The 20,952-nt window shown below is 48.5% G+C and overlaps 1 protein-coding gene across 4 annotated transcripts in view; it reads right to left on the bottom strand.

The window, feature by feature from the left end:
• GRIA1 (glutamate ionotropic receptor AMPA type subunit 1) overlaps window positions 1-20,767 on the bottom strand; it is a 118,885-nt gene extending 98,118 nt beyond the window's left edge. For 2 of the 4 annotated variants that reach the window (XR_005703118.2, XM_040077929.2), the window contains exons 1-2: window positions 20,253-20,530; window positions 17,989-18,126 (exon numbers count right to left, since the gene is read on the bottom strand). Coding sequence is in view for 3 of the 4 variants with exons in the window: in XM_040077929.2 (XP_039933863.1) it covers window positions 17,989-18,126; window positions 20,253-20,334 (220 nt within the window). In the remaining variant the exon portion in view is untranslated. Of the gene's footprint in view, window positions 1-17,988; window positions 18,127-20,252; window positions 20,570-20,727 lie in introns of those variants that run through there. The other 2 variants (XM_040077928.2, XM_058422432.1) reach the window with 2 other exon arrangements.
• Between the last annotated feature and the right edge of the window lie 185 nt (window positions 20,768-20,952).

Consider the following 20,952-nt stretch of genomic DNA (forward strand, 5'->3'; position numbering starts at 1 on the left):
AGGTGGGCTGCAGGACAGGACTTTAAACAGATTGATACTATGCAAACACCTCAGGGCTTTTCCTCCCCCCTGTGTGTAACTCTGCTGGGACCTCAGCACCTCTTAGCATCCTTGCTGCTGCTGACTTTCCTTTCAGTTCTCCTGCTCACAGGGGTGAGCTCAGAGCAAGCTCTCCCCACAGATAAGGGTGCAATGATGCCTTTGAAACACCTTTAGCAAAAGTAACCATCAGTGATTTGTTCCGCTCTGCTTTGGTTGGGAGACACAGATGGACACTTGCACTCATGCCTGAAAAATACCCGCCCTCATCTGGGTGAGATTCTTCCACCCAAAGGGTTCCTCCTCCCAGAAAGAAAAGCAATCAACCACCTGCCACCTAATTAGCAGATGAACTATTTATTTGACTTGTCATATCCCTTGGGAATTTCACATGATGGAGCTGTCCTGTGGGAGAGCTTTTCTAAGACAGCTGTTAAATGAAATGTCTGAAAAGCAAAGGGAATTAATTTCTCTGCCACCGCCCTTGTCATTTTCCCATTTAATTCTCCCTACTTTTGTTTCAGAATTTATAACAGGTAAGAAAATCTTGGAAAATAACAGCAAGATTGTGTTATTATGACAAAATCATCAATGTGAAGAAGTTTTGCATCTGGTGGGAGATCAGCTCCCAAGATGCCATTTTGCTGAAATCTCCTGAGGAATCAATTTTCTGCCCACGCCTGTTCACCACGCTGGAGAACCTCCTCTAATATCCCTGCATGCTAATGCACAACATGAATGTGTAGTAAAGTACATGTGCCATGCCTCTGGTGGCAACTGTAGGCGCCCAGCAGGAAATAAACCACCAAAAACACCCCACAAAGAAACCTCCTACAGAAATTCCAGACAATATAGTTTGGCTTTTTTTCCAGTCCTCCAAAATGGATAGTCCACAGGATCATTTTTGGATCCCTTCCTCAAAAAAAAGGTACTAAAGGGATTCCCCTTTGGCTTGGTAGGTAACTATGGGCACATGCAAAGAATTACTTTGCAACCCACTCAGGTTCTGACAAAAATGTGGCAGAGAGCAGGGAATGTGCAATGGTGGAAGCAGAGTGGGGGTGTTTACCGTGATCACCAGGTGATGACAAGGCAAAAGGTGTCCTGAAATCCTAAACAGCTGCTTCTCCTCCACCCTGAGCCTTACACAGGCACTGCAAAGCCACCTGAATAAACCAGCAGCTCAGATTTTTAATAAACACCCAACGGGCCTAACGGTGCTGATAGGTTTCACAATGTACTTATTTGCTGTCTTTTTGGGGCACAGTCTGCTCAAGCCTCCAAGACAGTTGGGCTGGGAACACTCTGTCAAAATGGAAATGGTCTCCCAGAGCATAACCTGAATACAGAGCTAGCAAAGCCCCCAAATACTCTGATACTACAGAACTGCAAAAAGTCACTACACCAGTACAGTCTCTGAATAATGGCCCGAATTTTTAATAAGAAAGTTTTGTAATCAGAAGACATTTCCCACATTTTCTTCCTCTGCTTTTCTCTGTGAAAACTTAAATGTGAACCAAGTGTCCCTGAGATCCCTTCCTTTCTGGAAGCGCTTTTGGTGCAAGGTGGACAGATGAAGATTCATACGTGTGCCATCTACAGGAAAAAGGTAATGGCAAAGGAAGGAAAGGGGCCAGAGAAGTCCCATTTTTTTCCCCCCTCCAATTCATTTTATAGTCAGCCCTTGGTTGATTTATACAAGAGAACAGAAAAAGCCCAGAGGCAAGACAGCTCATCTCTCTGTGACTGGAAACACACTCCCAACCCAACTGGATCTTGGAGAACTTGGTTGCAGGTTGCCCTTGGATTATTCTGCAGGAGAATTTTTTTTGGTGAGTTTTCAGTTTGAAGTCTGTTACTCATCCCTTCATCTCACGTCACGGTGAAGTCCCTTGCAGAGAGCAGGACCCAAAAGTAAGCTGCTCAGCATCCTGGACTGTGCAATTTAATTTGGAAAATTGCCTTTCCTGCACTGGTGCTCAGCTGGAGCCCGGGCACTAAATCCTGCCTCCCTGTGGAAACAGCCTGACAGTCCCAATGACACATTGCAAATGCAGCTCTGCTACGAGCTGGGAGCTCCTGTTGGGAAAGGTAATGCCATTTCTATCCCACATGCAGATTTTTTCTGGGGAAAAAAAAACAAACCCACAAAAGAGGCCTGAGGTACAAGGATCTGTGGGGAAGACTGACACAAAGCCTTCAAAGGCAGCGAGAGAATAAGCGCCTTTGAATGGATCCCAGGAAGCGGACTGTCAAAGGACAGGGAGAGGTAGGTCATTTACCCTTTCCTACACAAGCAGCTTGGATATGTGCTGCACAACACATGCCTTAAATATCCTAACCCAGAATCCAGCCTTGGCTGGGCTTTTCAAAATGAGGCACAGGAGGGGACAGAAGGCACCCAGGGGCCACAGAGGAATGAGGAACCTCTCTGAGATGACCAGAGAACGCCGGTCACTGAGCAGCTAAAACACCTCTCTCACAGGGCAGAGCAGAGCTGCAGCTCCCTTTTTAAGGGTTCAATTTTAAATATACTCAATACTCAAGAAAGCGGTGGAATCAGAGTCACTGCAGCCTGGTAGACACCAGGATGGATCTTTCCATCCAGCATCACCTCATGGCTCTTTCCAAGACATTCCACAGGCAACTTTTTGCACCCTCCTATCTCATATCCACATCTGCAGTTTCCAGCAATCCTGGCTGTGCCCTCCAGAGCTGCGGCCCCTCTCTGTGATTCCCCTTCATCAGCTGCCCCAAAACTGGCCCTGATGTAGTTCCTGCCCCACAGGTGAGCCCTCACCACTCACTCCTCAGTGTTCCTCTCCTACCAGCCATCAGGAACTGCCTCCTTGGGATGGGAGGACATTTGGCTGCAGGGATTTTTGCCCTGCAGGTTTGGATCTGCTGTCCTCAGCCAAACTCCACCTCAGCCTTGTCAAGAGTTTGCTCTCCCTGACAGCTTCTAATCACCAGTTAGCCAGTTTACCGAGGGAAAAAAATTATCCTTTCTGCTAGAATTCATTTTTTATGACACCTACCATAAGAGACTTAAAAAAATTAGGCATTAAAATGGTTTATAGAGGGTATTTTTATAATCCACTAAGCTGTTTTCCATTTCCACTGATATGACATCTCTCAGCTATAATTCATAAATGCCATCAGTTAACAGGCACAGAATCTTATCCTAAATTTCTCCTCTCATATGCTTTTCCCATTTAAAGTTTCTGTTAAATCTTTGCTGTGCTGCTAAATCCAGAGAGATTTGGCCATAGCTGGGGGGGAAAAAAGTTTAAGTAGCTAATTAATGTCACTGGATTTGGGGCATCCTATCAAGAGAGAATATAGAGGAAGCATGTCCTCAATAAATATTTTGAACATTTAAATAAAGCCAATGCCCCCACCTACACGGGAACCTCAAATATCCTCAGAAAATAAAAAATTTTATAGGCAATAAGAGGCTGTTTTCGCACACAGGGATGATGAAGATATTGCATCAGGTGTATCGATTTCAGTGCCTCAGGCTTTCACAGCAGTCATTTTTGTTATTGATTGTGACCCAGAAGGGAGTCCCTCTGAGAAGCACCTGCTTGTGCCAGGGTCCATCTAACCTGGGGATGTCCTGGGAGAAAGCATTTATTTGCAGCCCTCCCAGAACTCACTTCCTTCTTTGATAAAACCACAGAAATGCCTAGCAATAATTATAATTCTTGCGGTAGTTAGACATATTCTGCTTTTCTCTGCCAAGCTCAGACTGGAAAACTGGTCTTGCCACAATTACATCTACTAAAGCACAGCATGAAGAACAAGCCAGAGTATGCATTCCTCCTTATTTGAAATGCCTCCATGGTATCTACACTGGGTCTGCTGGGAAATTTGAATTTGGGTGGAGTTTGAAATTTGAGCTGCATGTAATCATTTGGTTATGGAAATTCCTACCTTGGAAGAGGATAACCCAAAAGAATGGAGATTTTTTTGGCGTGGGCATGAAGATATCTCCTTGACTCTCTCTAGGTTAAGCATGGCTCTTGGTCCACTCAGACTCCTTAAAGGCCTGATGAGTTTCCAGTCACAACCAGTTAAGTGTTTTGGGTGGGAGAGAAGGGCCCCCAAACTTCCCTAAATGGAGGGGAGAGGAAGCATGGAAGACACATGGAGGGAACAAGCCAAGCCACTTGACCCCTAATGTTTTATCTGATGAAGACCTAATCCTAGTGGGACAGGAGTTTTGGCTCAGACAAGCAGAGTATCTCCGGCCTTTAACCTTTCTTTTTCCAAAGGAAGTTTCAAAAGAAAGGCTTTACTCAATAGAAAGTTATTGATAATCTTCCTTCGGCTTTAAAGATCAAAAAGGGAAATTGAAGGTGCATTGCCTGAGCCGAATGGAAACGCTTCACCCACTGCAGCGCTGCCTGGTGCTGCACAAAAGTGAGTTCAAGAGAAGCTGTCCTCCCCTGTGCAAGGGTCAAGGTTACACACACCTCTCTCGATTTCCTCCCATTGGGAGATTAAACACTTCCCTGTGGGCAGCAGGAGAAGAAGGAAATCTGGTTCACACCCTCCTCTCCCCAGGTGCCTCATCCATGGCACTGCCCTGTCCCGGCACTGCCCAGCTGCACAGAGCCACACGTGGGGAGGAAGATGAGCACTGAGACCAGCAGGGGATTCATGCTCTTACCCCTTGGGGAGTGGAGTGGAGATGAGTGATCCTACACTGCCAACATGAAGGACATTTTCCTGCTGTCCTCCAGACAAAGGGAGGGCAGGTGGTGACAAATTCGCACTGCAGCCACTCGGTGTGGCCCCTTGGCACTTCCACTCCGCTGCTCCATGACAGAGTCTGCCTGGGGAGGATCATTCCCAAGGATGCTGCGTGCAGAGGTAGTCCCTGCTCACCCACTCAGAGCACCTGCCTGGCCTTTACCCATGTGCTGCTGCCTGGCACTTCCAGGAGAAGAGGAGTAGTTCCCCCACCCCTTCCCAGACATGTGCCAGCAGACATGGGGGAGCTCTGGGTGTCCACCAGCCAGCCATTCCCACTTGCTGAGGATCTGTGGACCTACACAAAGGGGGGTCACGTTCATTAGGAGGAGGGACTAAAAAAATGGGCCTAAGCAAGAAAATGAGTCCAGTGTGGGTCTGAACAGAAATTCAAAGCCGTGTCCTCTCCTATGGCAAGTGCTCACTCAGGTCTCCCCAGTTATTTATCAACACTGGCAGCCACAATAAGCACATCCTGCCTTTTGAGCATCCAGATTTTTCCAGCAGGATCAGAAAGAATCCAGGTATTCTTATCCTGGCTTTGCTGTGCCTCATTAATACCACTGTCCAATCTCACTGGGAAAAAATCCTGAGAGCAAACAACCCTAAAACTGGAAAACAGGATGGGACAGTATCCCAAATCCCCTTAAAACACGACTTCTCCCTAAAGCCACCCTTCCACATGCGGTCTCACACACAAGAGGAAGAGCTCCAGGCACAGCCGAAGTCTCAAAGGCACAGGGCGGTCACTTGAGGCTGGAAGTCAAAGTCTCCCTTAACTTCAGGACATGTCTGGGAAGTGATTAGCCTTTCACTCTTTGCAGAAAAGCTGACACTGTCCAAAGCACCAGGCACTGCTCCCTTGGGACCTCAGAGTTTGTGCTGGTGCCTGCAGGGACTGCAGACCCCACGGCGAGAGCGATGGGGCGCGGGATCAGAGGAGACATCTCACTGCTCGCTTCAGCTGCTCTCTGCGGCTGGGATTGAGCTGCAACACATGCTGGTAAAGGAGCTCGTTAGATGCTCCCTCTAATGCGCTTGCCACAAGCCTTCAGCTCTCATTTATCATCTGTGCCTGATTCTACCACTTGCCTGTAACTCAATACGCCCTTTTCAAGATTTTTATGTTTTTTTAACCGTTGACGTCTTAGTGTGTCCCCTTGCACGTTTTATTTCCCTCTCGCTTCTTGAGGAAAGAAATTACATGAAGAAACCATTCACGCTCCTCAGCCATCTGATCTTGGCAGGACATATCTCTGACAGAACAGAAAACAAGGTGCAAGACCGATGCACAGTACCGAGGCAAAAATCTCGCTCTGGGAGAGACGAGGATCTGGGGAAAGGGATCAGCTCCCACAAGAGGTATCCCACAGCCCTGTGACAAACCAAGGCAGAGAGGAGGAGCTGAGTACACCCCCCAGAACAGCACAGCCCGGCTGGGACCTGCCAGCACTGCCCCTTCCCCTTGTCACCCAAAGACAGAAGCAGAGCCAGAAACAGCCGGAGTTGGGGTTCATCCACGTGTGGGCAGGAGGAAGGTGGACCGTGGGAGTTTGGCTGCTGTTAGAGCCTGTCCTGCAGCACCACCACAGAACAGGACAGCTGAAATTCATGCCTTCCATGAAAAAAAAAATAATTGAAATACAATTCTGGTTTTGGCTTGCTCGTTCATTTAAAAAAAAAAAAAAAAAGGGGGGGGAGAGCTTGAATAAAATAATAATTCTATTAGAGCTACAGGTGAAAGAGATGCACAAGAACACTTAGCATCACTCAGAACACTCTATAGCACAGTTAGGTACTGGTGCTCTTCAAAGGATCAGTAAACACTAAAATGCCTTTAAAATCTGATTTTTTGGGGTACCTAGGGACCTAAGCTAACAATCAAGACCCCAAATATTTGATAAACAAACATAAGGCTGAAATACTCCTATGACAGCTTAATAAAATCCTGACAAGAGGGAGATGCAACAGGTGAACAGTACAAAACACAACAGCCATGAGAAAGTCACAACATCTCGGGCATGAGGCTTGGCATGGTTGGAGGCACAGACTGGTGCAGAACAGCCAAGAGGAAAATCCTGCTGCAAGGAAGGGAAAAATGAGCTAAAATCAGGATGGAGCATAATGTTGCTGGGAAAAGTCTGCAGGAAAGGTAAAGACAATGGCATGACAGGTCAGAAATCCCCTTGAGTTTCTTTGGATCAAGTGAACCTGCTTTAGAAAAGGCTTGATACACAATCCAGGGAATTTATAGTGCAGAACCACTTATGTGTACCCCTGATTCCCCAACACATAGAAAAGATGTTAAATACAAAACCAAAATTAGAACAAATATTGTATTTTCTTAGAGCAATTCCTTAGTAGAAGAAGAAGGATTAAACCACATCAACCAACTGAACATCAAAGCTGAGAAAAATGTCTGCAGAGGGTCACAGAGCCCCGTCATCTGGGCTCCCTGCACATCCAGCACATATTGCATCAAAATGCTGACAGCAAATTCCCTTGAAGAACATTGTGAGCCCAGGATTTTAAGCAGCCAGGAGATAAGAGCGTCCCAAAACACTGGTGTGAGCTCATAGCATAGTTCAAAGAACAGAATTAAATGGGCTTTCATCACATCACTGCTGTCTAAAGGAAAGGAGGGTTGGGTTTGGGGTGCCCACATCTGCACAGACGACAAACACCACGGCACCCTCGCTCAGTGCCTGAGGGAAAATGCCCTTTGGCAGAGCTGCTTTGACTGTAGGTCTCTGGCTGCAGAGACTTGTTTAGGGCTGCAGGGTGGCCCCACAGCCCACAGTGCAGTACCAGACTCTGGGGAAACAAATGGGTTGACATGGCAGAGGAAGCGGCTCTGTGTTGAAGCAGCACAAAAACCAGGCCAGGCAGCAGCAGGTGCTGCCTGTGGGTGGGATATTGTGCATGGCAGACTTAGCCTGCCTGGAGTTACAGAGATGGGCTCCATGCAAGGGGGCTGGAACAGCCTCTTCACCTTCCCTGCATCAGTATTTGGGCAAAATACTCTATTCTCATGGATGGAGAAGCAAAGGAGAAGTTGGAGAGAAGCATCTCCCAAGGAATTTTTCAGAGCAGGGATGCTCTTGAACTTCTCAGAGCAACTTCTCAGATGCTGCTGAACATCCTTCTCCCTTTTTTCCTGAAGCTGGGAAAAAGAAATCTTAGCGAGGAAGTGAGGAAGGAGAGTTCTTCCCAAAAATGGACTCATTACTGGGTTCCAGGTGCCAACTCTCAAATTCTTTCAGTCTCACATAGCGTCTTTAAGAAATGATGGATTGCGCTGGCTCCGAAGAAACTCTCTGCTGCCTGATAATAAATGAGTTGTTAGCAGAAGTAGCAGGCTCCCAGATCCATTTGTGATCCAAAGGGCTCACAGATGCTTCCCATTTTTGCAATGCCAAAACCACAGAACACCAGGCAGCAAGGGATGGGAAGGAACCTCCTGCTCCTGTCTGCTTGCTGCTCTCCAGTGGCTGAAGGGAGACTGTCAAGTGCAATTTCCCTTTGATGAAGCCTTTTTTTTTTAAACGTAAATTTGCTGTTGTTGAAAGTGAAGGATTTGCTGTATTGCCTACAGGCAAGGATATCTAGGGGTAAAAACCTCACCCCTGTGTGCCACACCTCTGCAGCACCTCGTGTGCTCTGGACATGAATCATCCTGTGGCACAGGCACCCCTTGTTCTACAGCCACACACCTCATTCCTCTGCACAGCTGAGACAGCACACCTCGGATGAGAAACACGCCTTGGATGAGACGAACACGCCTTGGATGAGATGAACACACCTCGGATGAGACAAACACGCCTTGGATGAGACAAACACGCCTTGGATGAGATGAACACACCTCGGATGAGATAAGCACACCTTGGATGAGACAAACACGCCTTGGATGAGATGAACACACCTCGGATGAGATGAACACACCTTCTCCAAAGTCTCCCGTGGTCCCACTGCAGGATGCAGTACCTGACTGTCTCGGCCCCAATTCCCTCTACCCCCAGCCTCCACAACGCTGCTCTAGATTTCACTCCACAGCCCTGGGGATGGCTTTTTTTGTTTGTTTGGTTTTGGTTTTGGTTTTGGTTTCCCCCTGTTTGTTTTTAAAGCGGTTCTGCTCGACTTGCTATCGACTTGCTAGTTTGGATTCACTTTTACTTTGTGTCCTGAGACGGGCTTGAAACAGGAAACCTGAGCACACATTGCTCTCCAACTCCTCTGAGATTGCTGCCAAATGGCAATTAGAACTCCTGACAGATTGGGATGGGACTCAGAATGTCCCAAGATTTTCAGGTGTGCTTTGATCTAGAGCTCTGGGTCTAATTTGTCTCAGATGTTATAGGATGCCACTGTAGAAATTACTTATTTTTTTTTTTCCCAGACCAAGCAACGGGAGTTGTTTTATTTCCCACAAGATTGTTTGTTCCAGTGCTACACAACTGTGGTCTTCTCGTTTGAGTTAGTGGGACTTGCTCAGACAACCCCCGTGTGCTGTTTTGGAAATACCACAGCATCTGAAGGCATTCCTCACCTGACAATACCAACCCCATGACTCCCCCAGAGCCCAGCCCTAGGGACAGGCACTATCAGCCAGGATGTATCACCGGGAAGAGGGAGAAAGAGATCTGCATAAAGACTGCAAAAGCAAAGCCAGGCACGGCTGTCGGAGCACTGCAAACCCTCCTGCCAGCAGCAAGCCCATGGAAAGTGAGAAACAGAAGAGGCCAAGAGGATAAAAGCACATCACAGGACAATGCCAGGCCCCTGCCCTTGGGGGGCCACTGCAGTGCGGTACCGAAATGCAGAAGGAGAACCTGAGCAGAGCAGTTTCTGTGCCATGAACATATGTTTTCTTCACTTCTCAGCAATACATCAGAATAGCACAACTGCGAAGAGCCTGTTTGCAGTGTGATGCCTGCTTTTATCAAAGCCTTTACAGGCTGCTCGCAGGGAGAGCAGCAAAATGTTTGATACTGCTGAGATGTCACCTTCAGCAGAGTATTGAGGAATTACCAGAAGAGCATAATGCAGCTGCAGATGCTCTGGGATGGGATTCATCCTCCTGCCTCCCAAAGTCTCATGGTAAACTAAGCCAGGATCAACACAATTCTGTTGCTTTGCCTGGTACTTTGCAGAGGAAGGAAAAGTTCAATTAGGGGACATGTGGGCACACGTGAGGACTCAAGGGCAAGCTTTGATGGGCTAAATATTCTCAAACAAAGAAGAGAAGTTTGAGAATGGTCACTGAGAGCTGCTGTGTGAGATGCTGAGTGTTGGCACTTCCAACGCAGTGTGACTGCTAAGCCCCACAAAAACAGTGACGATGGAATGAGAAGTTTCCTCTTGGACAGAACAAGCCTGTACCCCAAAGCAGTGCTTGTTTCTCCAGAACAAGAAATGGAATGGGCTTTTTGGGGAAGGGCTCATCTCTGAAGGTGTGTGGTTGCTCTGGAAGCAGGGTTGGGAATGCAGGAGCTGGCTCACGCCCCACCTGAGGGCTGCACAGTGAATTCACTGCCCTCAGAGCATCAGCACATAGACATAGGCATGTCTGGGAACACAAAGGGCTGATTTTCAGTCTGTGTGTGGCTGTGGATGGGTGACCTGCATGCCCTGGGACTGTTTGGGGCTCTGTGGGTTCAGGGGAGGTATCTGCTCCCCCCGAGGTCTCTGAGAGTCTGGCACACGAGGCTGCTGAGGTGGAGGATGTTGTGATATAAATGACTCAATGTTAGAAATCCACCTGACTTCATTCACACATTTCTTGCAGGTTCCCAAACAAATGATGATTCTTCACGACTCTCAGACAAGGCTACTGCAGGTCCCAGACTCCTGGGACCTGAGATCAGTTCCCTGGCAGTGGGATCCGCTCTCCCCACAGGACAGGAGCACAGGCACTCCCCGATTGCCATCCCCACACCTTGACAGTGGGTTCTGGCACAGCCACAATGGGCTGAGCAGGAGGCCCCAGAATGAAGACAGGCTGGAAGATTGAATTAATTCTGTTTAAATCCGTGAAAAGCACTCAGATCTGCCTTTGCTGGGGACAGGCTGGGGACAGCTGCTGTTTTTCTGGGACAGTGAGCTGGGAACAGCGTTGCTGCCTGGGCTGCACCGCTCCCTGCCTCCTCCTCTCCTGCAACAGCACCATCTCCTCACCCCTTCCCCCACTGCGGCCGTGTGTGGTTTAGTTTTCTGTTACTTCCTTTGGTAGTTCATTAGAGACATTAATCACCTTCTGCACAGAGACATTTCTCCTGAACTCCCTGCAGGCCAGGCCTCTTTCTGTGCTGCTCAGCCCCTGCAGGCACAGGGCAGGTGCCTCAGAGCTGCCCCGTTTCCCTGCTGCCCTGGGTCCCTGACAGGCACCAAAGGGGTGCTCACCCCCAGCCTCCCCTGCCATGGCTCTGACAGGAGCCTCCTGCCCAGCTCACCTTCACCCCACTGCATCTGCCTCCCTTTTCCCTGGCCAAACACTCCCAATACGTGACCATGGTCCTTCACCTGTGGGAAGGTGAGGGCAGGAGTAACCTGAGCTGTGGTGCTGACCATCAGCTCCAGTTTAGATTTGAGCAGAAGGAGGCAGAGCCCTCAGGAAGAAAAACCTTCCCTTGCTTAGCTGAGGGCTGAGAAGAGAGACAAGGGAAAACTCTTTCTTATTGCACATCCACAGCCCGGAGCTGCTGCCTTCCCCTTTCCCTTGCCTTGTCTCCTACTCCAAGGTTCCTTCCTCCTCCGTCCCTGTGTGCTCTCTGTTGGACTTTGCTTGCCTGTGCTTTCCTCACAAGCTCCCAGGCGTGCTGGTTAACATTTTCTGCAGTTTACCTGCCAGAACAGCAGTGCTGTTCTCCTTCTGCGGGATGGCGCTGAACGGGATGTGGGTGCTGCGTGGAAGGAAAGCCAACAAGGCTCAGGGTGTTCAGGGGATGTTGGCAGGCCAGCAGGAGAAAAACCACGTCTGCATCTGTGTAATCACTGATGCCTTTTGCTTCTCGAAGCTCACTGCTAGCAAAGATCAAAGCAAAGTGTTTGCGAGGGCGGGGAGGTGAGAAATAGCCCTCGACTTCATGAGAGATTCTCCCACACTCTGCATTCAGATTACTTACAGAGGTTTCTGTTTCTCTCCTCTGACCTCCAGCCCTCAACCTTCATCTCTCTCCCACTTCATGTCCATTAGCATAGTGGCAGGATCTCACTTAGGAAATCAAAGCCAAGACTCCTGTAGCACATAGAGAAATGCAGACACATATGCCACAGCCACACGAGAATCCTGCCATCAGTACAACTCAATCTTAGACATCAGTTGTTTCCTTTTGCACTCCTCCACCCTGTCAAAAACAAATAAAATCAAAGAACGAAAAGACCCTCTTATGGAAGCCAAGATATGGCAATTTTTAGCTGTCACTCACTTCTTCATTGCCTCTCACTGCTGCTTCCTCGAGGGGTCACTCAGTCTGGCGAAGCATAAGCATATCTGAACTGCAGCCCTGGGTGAGGATTGGCAGGGTTGGGTTTGCAGACAACAGGGAAAATAACTGATCTACGTCAATAAAAAGAATCAACATTTCAAGAGCTTTTTGTCTTTTTGTGTTGTTTTGTTGGGGGTGGTTTTTTTTGAGTGCCCCAGAGGGGACAAGTGGGTGGCTGCTAAAATGGCAGCGTGAGAAAATCAGCTGGAGACTCTGTTACTGTTTAAGCTAACGAGCGATCACTGCAGCAGGTGAGCAGCGAGCAGTTTCTGCTGGATACCACACTGTTATTGCTCCAATAATTCCCTACCATTTTGAGATATTTTTTGTTGGAATGACGGTGGATTGCAAATGTCTTGGTTTGGCCTCCGTTCTGCATCTTGCCTGACCCCTGGCTTCCTCAGGTGCCACCAAAGGATTTCGCATGGAACTTCTCACTGCGGAAAACAGTGCCCTGTTTCATTTGTACGCAACTAAAGTAAGAGAAATAAAACCTTTCTTTAAAGGAACGCAGTTGAAATAAATGCATCTTTGTCTTCAGGCTCGCGTTAATACCGCTCCCTGGAGAATTTGGATCTTCAGAATATTAAAGTCTCCCTGACTTATTGCCTCTTTAAGGAGCATGTTGGTTTTGTGTTTGCTCTGAGCTCCACGTGTTACTGAAGCTAACTGGGACTTTTTCCGTTTCTGGTGGCAGAGAGCTGCTGCCTCTGGGGCTCTAACCCTATTAAGGGAAATGTAAATGTATATATCTAAAAATTCCCACCAGTTTTGGAAATGAGCAGCACACTTCCCCACGCTGCCTTCCTTGCAGTCACATGAAGATTTCTGCTCTCACCTTGCTAATAATGCCAAGAAGTAAAGCCTGTCTGTTTCTGGCCTAGTAGAATCCCTATCACATGAAAAGACTTTATTTTTAGAGAAGAGGAGATAAGCTGTGAGTGGAAGCTGTGACTATCATACAATGGACAGGTCTGGCCTGTGCTGCTCACTGTTTCTCAAACCCCTTCTCTGCCTACTGCAGAGCCCAAATTCTACTTCTTCACTCTTTTCTGCTTGTCACCAGTGCTGGGATCCTTTCCAGATGAGCAGATAGATTTGCAGGTGTGAAATTCCCCTTATTCCTCCCTTTCCTTATGGCGTCATATCTGCTTTTCTCCCCAGGCAACTCTCCCACCACCCAGGATTAAAAAAAAAATATTAAATACACAAAAAATAGTTGTGCAAGGAATAAGTGCCCCCATGGCCTTGGAAGAGATGGACACACCAGACTGTGGGACCCTGCTCCTGAGGTGTGGTGCCAGCCTCTCGCAGGGCTGTGACAAGGGGAGCCCCATCAGTGTCCCTGCTGATGGGATCCATCCTCATTTGCCAAAAATCCTCCATGCCCAGAGCTCTGGAGGCAGACAGACAACCTGCAGCCATAGCTGAGGAAATGGCTCAGCAATCATGTTCTAAATGCTTTTCCTTCATGGGGAAATCATACGGGACAAGCTCCTGCCCTCTTCAGTGGTGATCACTGAGCACCCAGCGCCCACCCCGGGGGCTCTGTTGGGGCACAGGGGACTGATGTCGCCTCCAGGACCTGCTCCCTCCTGTTTGGCAGGATTTCACCCATCAGCATACTCCAAGCTGCTGGCATCTCACTGAACAAACACACACAGTCTAGAAAGCTACAGCCCATCCCTGCCCAAAACTGAGCAACCTTAACCTCAGGTTGATCTAACGTGAGCTGATGCTCCGTGATTCATCTGTCCGCATCACATCTTTTCCTGTTACATAATCCAAGGAGATGTATCTCCTTGTAGTACCTGTGTTGTATTAATCAGACTGCATCTGATCATTAAATCCATGGTTCTGTTGGCTTAACTCACATTAAATAGTCATAGCAAGCATCCTGAGCTCTGCAGGGAAAAGTGAAAAATCCCAAAGCACTTGCATGAGTTTTCTGACACTGCAAAAATAAAAACAAGTCTAGAAACACTACAGCTATTACAGGGCTAGGCTTATTTAGACTGTGGAAGTTTAATTATAAAAATTGCATTCTAATTGATTACTGCTGGAATAATTACAGCAACACCTTTACAAGAAATGGCGACCATCATATGTTTGTCAACAAAGAAACTTCCTTTAAATTAAACACACAATAATTGTTTAATTAAACCAAATTTAGATCCTCATTTGAGAACATTCAATGCTTGCCTATTCCTTCCTATCTCTGAGAGGTAATTTGGGAGATAAAAAGCAATTTCTATAAATACTCTATCTATATATGTAAGTATCCAAGGAAAAGAAGAAAAAGACTTCATTTCATAGCTGATCTGGATGTAAGCTTGCTGCTATTGATAAGAACATAAGCACAGAGTGAGTGATCACTACAAATCCCTCTCTAATTGGTGCTTGGAGGCCTTAATAAAATATGAACAGAATCCATACTACATGTTCATTTTCTAATTTGCAGAACAGATTCAACTGTTGATATTCTAGCAGCACCCACAGCATATACTCGGTATGAGTACCCCACAGTAACTGTGTCCGTGCATGCAGGGAAGGAGAGGGATAAATAATTCATTGTTTTTCAGCCTCTTCACAAGTTTTCTTGCAGCTGCAAAATCCTGTTGCTATCCTGTGCAGACCCCTGTGTTTCAGGTGTGCGGCTCCTGAATGCCTCTTGCCAGCAGCCCAGCACCCAAGCACACAAAATCTGGTGGCTGCCTCGGCAAAGCTGCAGGGCTCGGTGATGAACAGGGGTTATTTGAGTCACTGGTCATCCCTGTAAAGCAGCCTGAGTTTTGCAGGGGCAGATTTACCGAGCTGGTGACTCACCTGGTGTGAGCCCTGCTCCAGGGGCACAGCCCCCAGCTCAGGCTGTCGCTGAGCCGTCCTCTTCTCAGGACAGCCAGAGCAGCCTCAGTGCTGCCAGGCTCACCTGGGGACCTCAGCCAAAGGCTGAAAGCAGGAATCTCTGCACCAGAAATTAAATAAAGCTATGGAGCTGTGGCTGAAACGACTCATATTCCCTGAGGAGCCGGGCTCTGCACAGGACGGGGATGTGCGTTACGCTGTGCACGGCTGGAGGCTGAGATGAAGAATAGGAGAAAGCTGTTCCCAGCACAGGTTGACTCAAGCAAGAAACCTCTCATTCCTCTGCTGTCAAGCAGCACACAGTGCTCCCATCCACTGTGGACCTTTCAGGGACAGGAATTTGCAGATCTCTCTTAAGCTGCAAAGCTTGTGTTCCCTCACATCTGGCTGTGAGTGTTTTGCTCCTGCTGTCACCAGTGATTCTTAATATCTGTTCTGTGTTTCACACACTTGCCATAAGGACTATGTTTAGCACGCTGGATCCCAGCACGAAGAGGGATCTGCAGTGGAGCTGGGACCTACTAGTCTTGCTCAGATGTCCTGCTGGAGAGCCAGACAGGGGAAGCATCAGGTTCCCAGGGTCCAAACACCCTTGACTTAACTGCCACAGAAGCAGGTAATGCCAATGGCAAGGAAATGCCGTGTTCTCCATCTCCATGGGAACAAAACCTGGTACTTTTAACTGGTAGCACGGCCAGTCTTTTCTCAGAAGATAAGGACCACTGTGTGGGCAGGGTTTTTATTCTCTCCAAATAAACAGATCTTTCTGCTGATATCTAGTCTTGGCAGCCAGGCAAGGAATTAGCTGGAAGATGAAGAATGAGCTAATTCCTGACAAAAGTTTCACTTCAGCTCGAGAGTACTAAAATCAGGTCTCCTAATGGCCTGTTTTCTTTAGGATGGGATTTTCTTTTCACCCCTGGGGTACATGGAATAACACCTTCTTTTGTGCTTCCAAAACAAATGCCGTCTTCCATAGTCTGGAGGAACTTAGGAAGTTTTTAATTATAAGAAAAGCAAAACCAGGACAAGTGAAGTTGGACTGTGCAGAGTGCTCTGCTGGTCTGATCTAGGACAATGTGCCCTACATAGAGCTCAAATATAACATCCTTTGGGAGGCTGCCTTGCTTCCATTCAGCTTTTGTGAGACCACCCCTGCCCCCGCAGTACTAATGACAGGTTTCTGAAGCATAACTTGTGCCATGGTCCTGCCATCAAAGCCGTAAACAAAACCATTAGTGGCAGGCATGGAGAGGGAGGGGAAGCCGTGTGCAGATGGAGAATTTATCTGAGCGACATTCTTGCAGTTTCTGCTTTCTTCCTGCTATCAGCTCTGAAATAGCTCATCCCCAGCCACAGTCAGCAACTCTACCCCAGGTGGGTGACGGTTTCCCTTGATAGATACAAGGTCTGGCTTTTTTCTTCTATTTGTCTGGTTTTCCTGCCAAGAAAATGCCATTGGATAGAGCTGAAGTAGTTGCTCTTCCTTGATGGAAACCTTGTAGTTGGCAAATAGAAGGATATTAAGGAAAACAGAAAATCTTTAGGTATGCCATTAGATACTGCAAAGAAAAGTGTGGCCAAACTGTTACTTCTCTCTCCTACATCGTACTGGGCAAGAAATTCCTGAAATCTTGTATTTGCAAACCCTCCAACAGAAAATATCACAACTTTATATGTTGTGGTTTTTTTCCTTCAAAAACCCTCATTAATTCTCCTCCTGGCTCTTTCTTCCAGGAGATCCCTTCTGTGCATTTCTGAGCAGAGAGAACAGTTTGTGTTCGCCTCTATCCCACACAACTAAACTGCAGGGGGGATGTTTCAGTGACTCAAGAGGACACTACAGACGCCAGCCAACAGCAATCCAACAGGCTCTACGAAGGGAAGGCTTCCTCCAGCCTCTCCTGAGAGCCCCCAAACATGCACACAGGCTCAGAAAGTGTCAGCAGCTGTGTCTGACACCAGGTCAAACCAAAGAATTCTTTGTGCATCACACCCTGCTGGCACAAGCCCTTCACCCACAGCACTGCATCCTGTGCTCCAAGGAGAGCAAAGGCTGCCACAGCAACCACAGGGTTGTGTCATGGGTTCAGTTTTCATTCGGTTTCCTCCTCCTGATCTTGTTTGTTGCTGCTAACCTTGGCTTTACCTAGCAGCCAGGGTTTTTTTTCCCAAAATCATCTAATGAGTAGAGCCAGTCTGCTGTGCTTTAGCCAGGTGCAGATGCACCTTGAGTTCAATTCTGCGGTGCACACTCATTCTTTAACATCTGTTTTTAGAGCCAGTGAAGGGATTTCTTGAAACTAGAACTCTCTTACCTCTCTGTCATTATTAGGCATGCCCTTATTGTGGATTTAGATTCCACTTGCACCAAGCTGCTGGTTTCTGCTAGGTCTTTCTTAAAGTACAAGGACAGATGGTTAAACTGGGGCTGAGGAAGAAGCTGTTCACACTAAGCTGAGACTTCTGTGCACTTGTGGGTGGAAAGGGGTGTCTTTGTTGTGCATCACAGCTACGGGAAATATGGGGATGAAACCTCAATGTAATGAATTGGGCAGAGGTTAGCGAAACAAGAGGAAATGAAATGCTGGTGGGTGTATACCACTGTGGATGCAATGGAAAGGGAAACACAAGACTGCAGCACTACCTCACCCCTATTCCTTAGCACAAACCAAAACAACCCAGAAACCCTTTGTCGGTACGTTTGGGGTTTTCTTGCCTGGACCCCAAAGGTGAGCTGCACACTTGGAGCAAGATGTCCCACATTTGAGATGGGAAACAAACCTAAGTCAGGAACAAAGAACCCGAAGTAAGGCAGAGCACGGTGTGTGCTGGTACTCACAGGTGTAGGTCATTTCAAAGCTGTCACTGATGTTCACAATGTCGATCTGGGGAAGGAGCTTAGGGGGTTCTGTGAGCTGAGACAGCGCAAACCTAAAAGCCGCATGTTCCTGGGACTGTTGATTAGGAAATAACCCCCCTGGGGAGAAAAACAGAACCGTAAGAAGAAAGGTCTTAAGAACATTCGTATTAGAAAGACCGCCAGTCCAAAATATTCCTGCGAGCAGAGCCTACAGCCCCACAGCCTTGGAGTGTCTCTGAACTCAGAAATCCTCCAGAACACAAGACCCGAGGGTTCCGTGCCCACTGAGGACAGGCTGGGAGCAGAAAACCTTCCCAATATGTCTGTTATGTAACCCTGGATCACACAGAGGAGCCCTGATGCATCCCCAGGCCGAGCAGCTGCAGGATGGGGATAATCCATGGGGTGCAGCTCAATCTCCTCACCCCCTGTAACTTCGAGCAGGAGGAGTGGGAATGGTGTCAGTGTTACCTCAGTAAAGGAAGAACGAGATCCTTCCTTCCTCTCCTTGCTTTTAATGAGGCTCAGTTGAAGCCCTGCTGCCTGGGGGGAGAGGTTTGCTAGGGGAGGGTTGCAGGGGTCCCCCCACACTGTGGGACTGAGCCTGGCCCAGCAGGGGACAGGGCTGTGACAGCCAGGGTGACATGGGACTGCCACCAAACTGCTGCTGCTCCTGGAGGTTTGCTGCACAGAAAACCCCTGAATTTAACAGGTGACAGTGGCCAAACTCAAACTGGGCAGGAAACTTAAGGGCTGGCCCTCAAAGGAATCAACCTATACAGAGGTACAGATAAGCCCAGAACCACACAATTACACAAACAGGGTAGGAACTGGGACCAGGCTGGACCTAAGCTCAGAGCCTCTCTTCCCCCATGGATCTGGAGCAAAGTGCAGCGATAACCCAGCCCCAGGAAAAGTTTCCTGCTGCTCCCCCAGCAGGAACCTCGGCTTGCAGCAGATCCCTTCACAGCCTCCGGAAAGATGCTATTAAATTCAGCCTGTCTTGTAATCTATATGCATTTAAAGAGAGCGCTGCTATTGGCATTTCAGGAGGAGGGAAACAAAGCACTTAGCAACAAGGGAGAATTAAAATAAAGCTGCAGAAAGTATCAATGCCCAAGATGACTTGAGGAAACAAACAGGCAAGGACCTGCCATCAACGTCACTTTGCACATCTTTAGTAGAGGGGGCATCTCCTTGTGTGAAAAGGGATATTTGTGCATCAATATCCCCCCACCTCCCCCGTTCCTCCCACCCCGCAGCCTAATCATGGATATCGGAGGAATCAGATGCTCGTAGCCAAGTTGCGTTTGTTGAAAGGCAAAAAAAAAATCTGGGATTTTGCACAAATTTGGGGTAAAGGGGACACAGGAAGGGAGGGAGACAAGGATGCAACATCCACAGCAATAAAAGCACTGATTGTGCAGCTGGACTCAGGCAGGAGTTGCCTGAACTTGGTGGATTAGCGATTGATTGGCATTGTAAAGAGAAGGGAGGCGGGAAGGAAAGCCGGCATGCAAGGGAAGGGAATTTGGGGCTAGGTTACAAACGATCACCAATACAGATCATTGGGAGAGTAAAAATAAATCCGGGGAAGGAGGGAGAGGAGCCCTGGGAAGTTACAGGGAGGGAAGGAAGGAATCAAACAGGCACTGCTGATGTGCAGGGGAAGCAAGTGGCATGAAATGGAAAGAGGCTTCAACGCATGATCTTCTTCCAACAGCTTTGCCCTTATTCTTTAGCAATAACAACAGAGAGCGTCTGTTTGTTACCTCCCGTCCCAGTTACCTACAGATGAGAGCATCCTCACAAAAATGTATCGTGCAACTGCCGATTTTGCAAATGCAGCAACACACAATGGCAGCCCGGGCATTTCTCAGGGCAAGAAACAGATTTTTTTTTTTTTTTTTTTTTTTTTTCCCATACTTCCTCCATTTCGGAGGCACTTTTCTCCCTGTGTGTCGGTGTGTGTTGGTGTGTGTGTGCAGGCATTTATTCCCAATCTACCCCTCCCCCAAAGCCAAATTGATCCATCTCTGCTCCGGCAAAGCCGGTACCAGCGCGCACATCCAGCCCTCGCAGTTCAGCCCCTCGCTCTCTCTCTCACACACACACACACACACGCACACACACACGCACACATCGTGCCTTTGCGAGCACACGAACGGGTCGCTTTTCCCCCGCCGCCCCCTCTCCACCCCTACCCACTCATCAGCGACCATCACCCCCAGCCCCGCACTCACCTATCTGGATGTTGTTGGGGAAATTGGCCCCTAACACCGCCCCTAGGAAACTGGTGCAGAAGAAGGCAAAAATGTGCTGCATATTCCCTTTTGCATTGGCGAAAAAGAAGCCCAGTTCCGAGCATAGATTTGATTTTTCCCCCGCTCTGCTCTCTTTAGCTGCCTCTCTCGCCTCCCCTCCGCTGCGCCTTCGGGATGCGCGTCTCCCCCGCTCCGGATCCAGCGCTGAGACTGCCGCTGAGCAGCGCCTGGCAGCAGGATTAACTGAGCCCCGAGAGAAAGAAAGAGAGCCCGCTCCTCATCCACATCCCTCCCCCGCCACACACAACACACACGCACACGCACACGCCAGGCGCTTCCCCCCAGCTCCTTCCCCTGCTCCCAGCTGGAGCTCAACAGCTGGGAACCGCATCCCCCCACCCCGCTCTTCCCCCGGGGGTCCTGCCTCGGGTCTCTGAGGGCAATCCCCACCTACCCCTAAAGCCCGGCCTTCCCCTTCAGCTCCTCTTGGCAGGAGCTCAGAGGAACCTGTGAGGCAGGAGGTTGTGAACTCCTCCAGAGAGAGGGATGAAACTCATCTGCCTGCGATCCATCGCTTCCCGACCTGGGCTCTCACCCCGGGGTCCAGGAGTTGAACCGATCACTCTCCAGAGCCTGGCTCATTAGGATAACAAAGAGGGTCCCGCAAATGTGCCTTGGA

This window comes from Hirundo rustica, chromosome 14 (genome assembly GCF_015227805.2).
Source record: "Hirundo rustica isolate bHirRus1 chromosome 14, bHirRus1.pri.v3, whole genome shotgun sequence".
NCBI classification, from domain to species: Eukaryota; Metazoa; Chordata; class Aves; order Passeriformes; family Hirundinidae; genus Hirundo; species Hirundo rustica.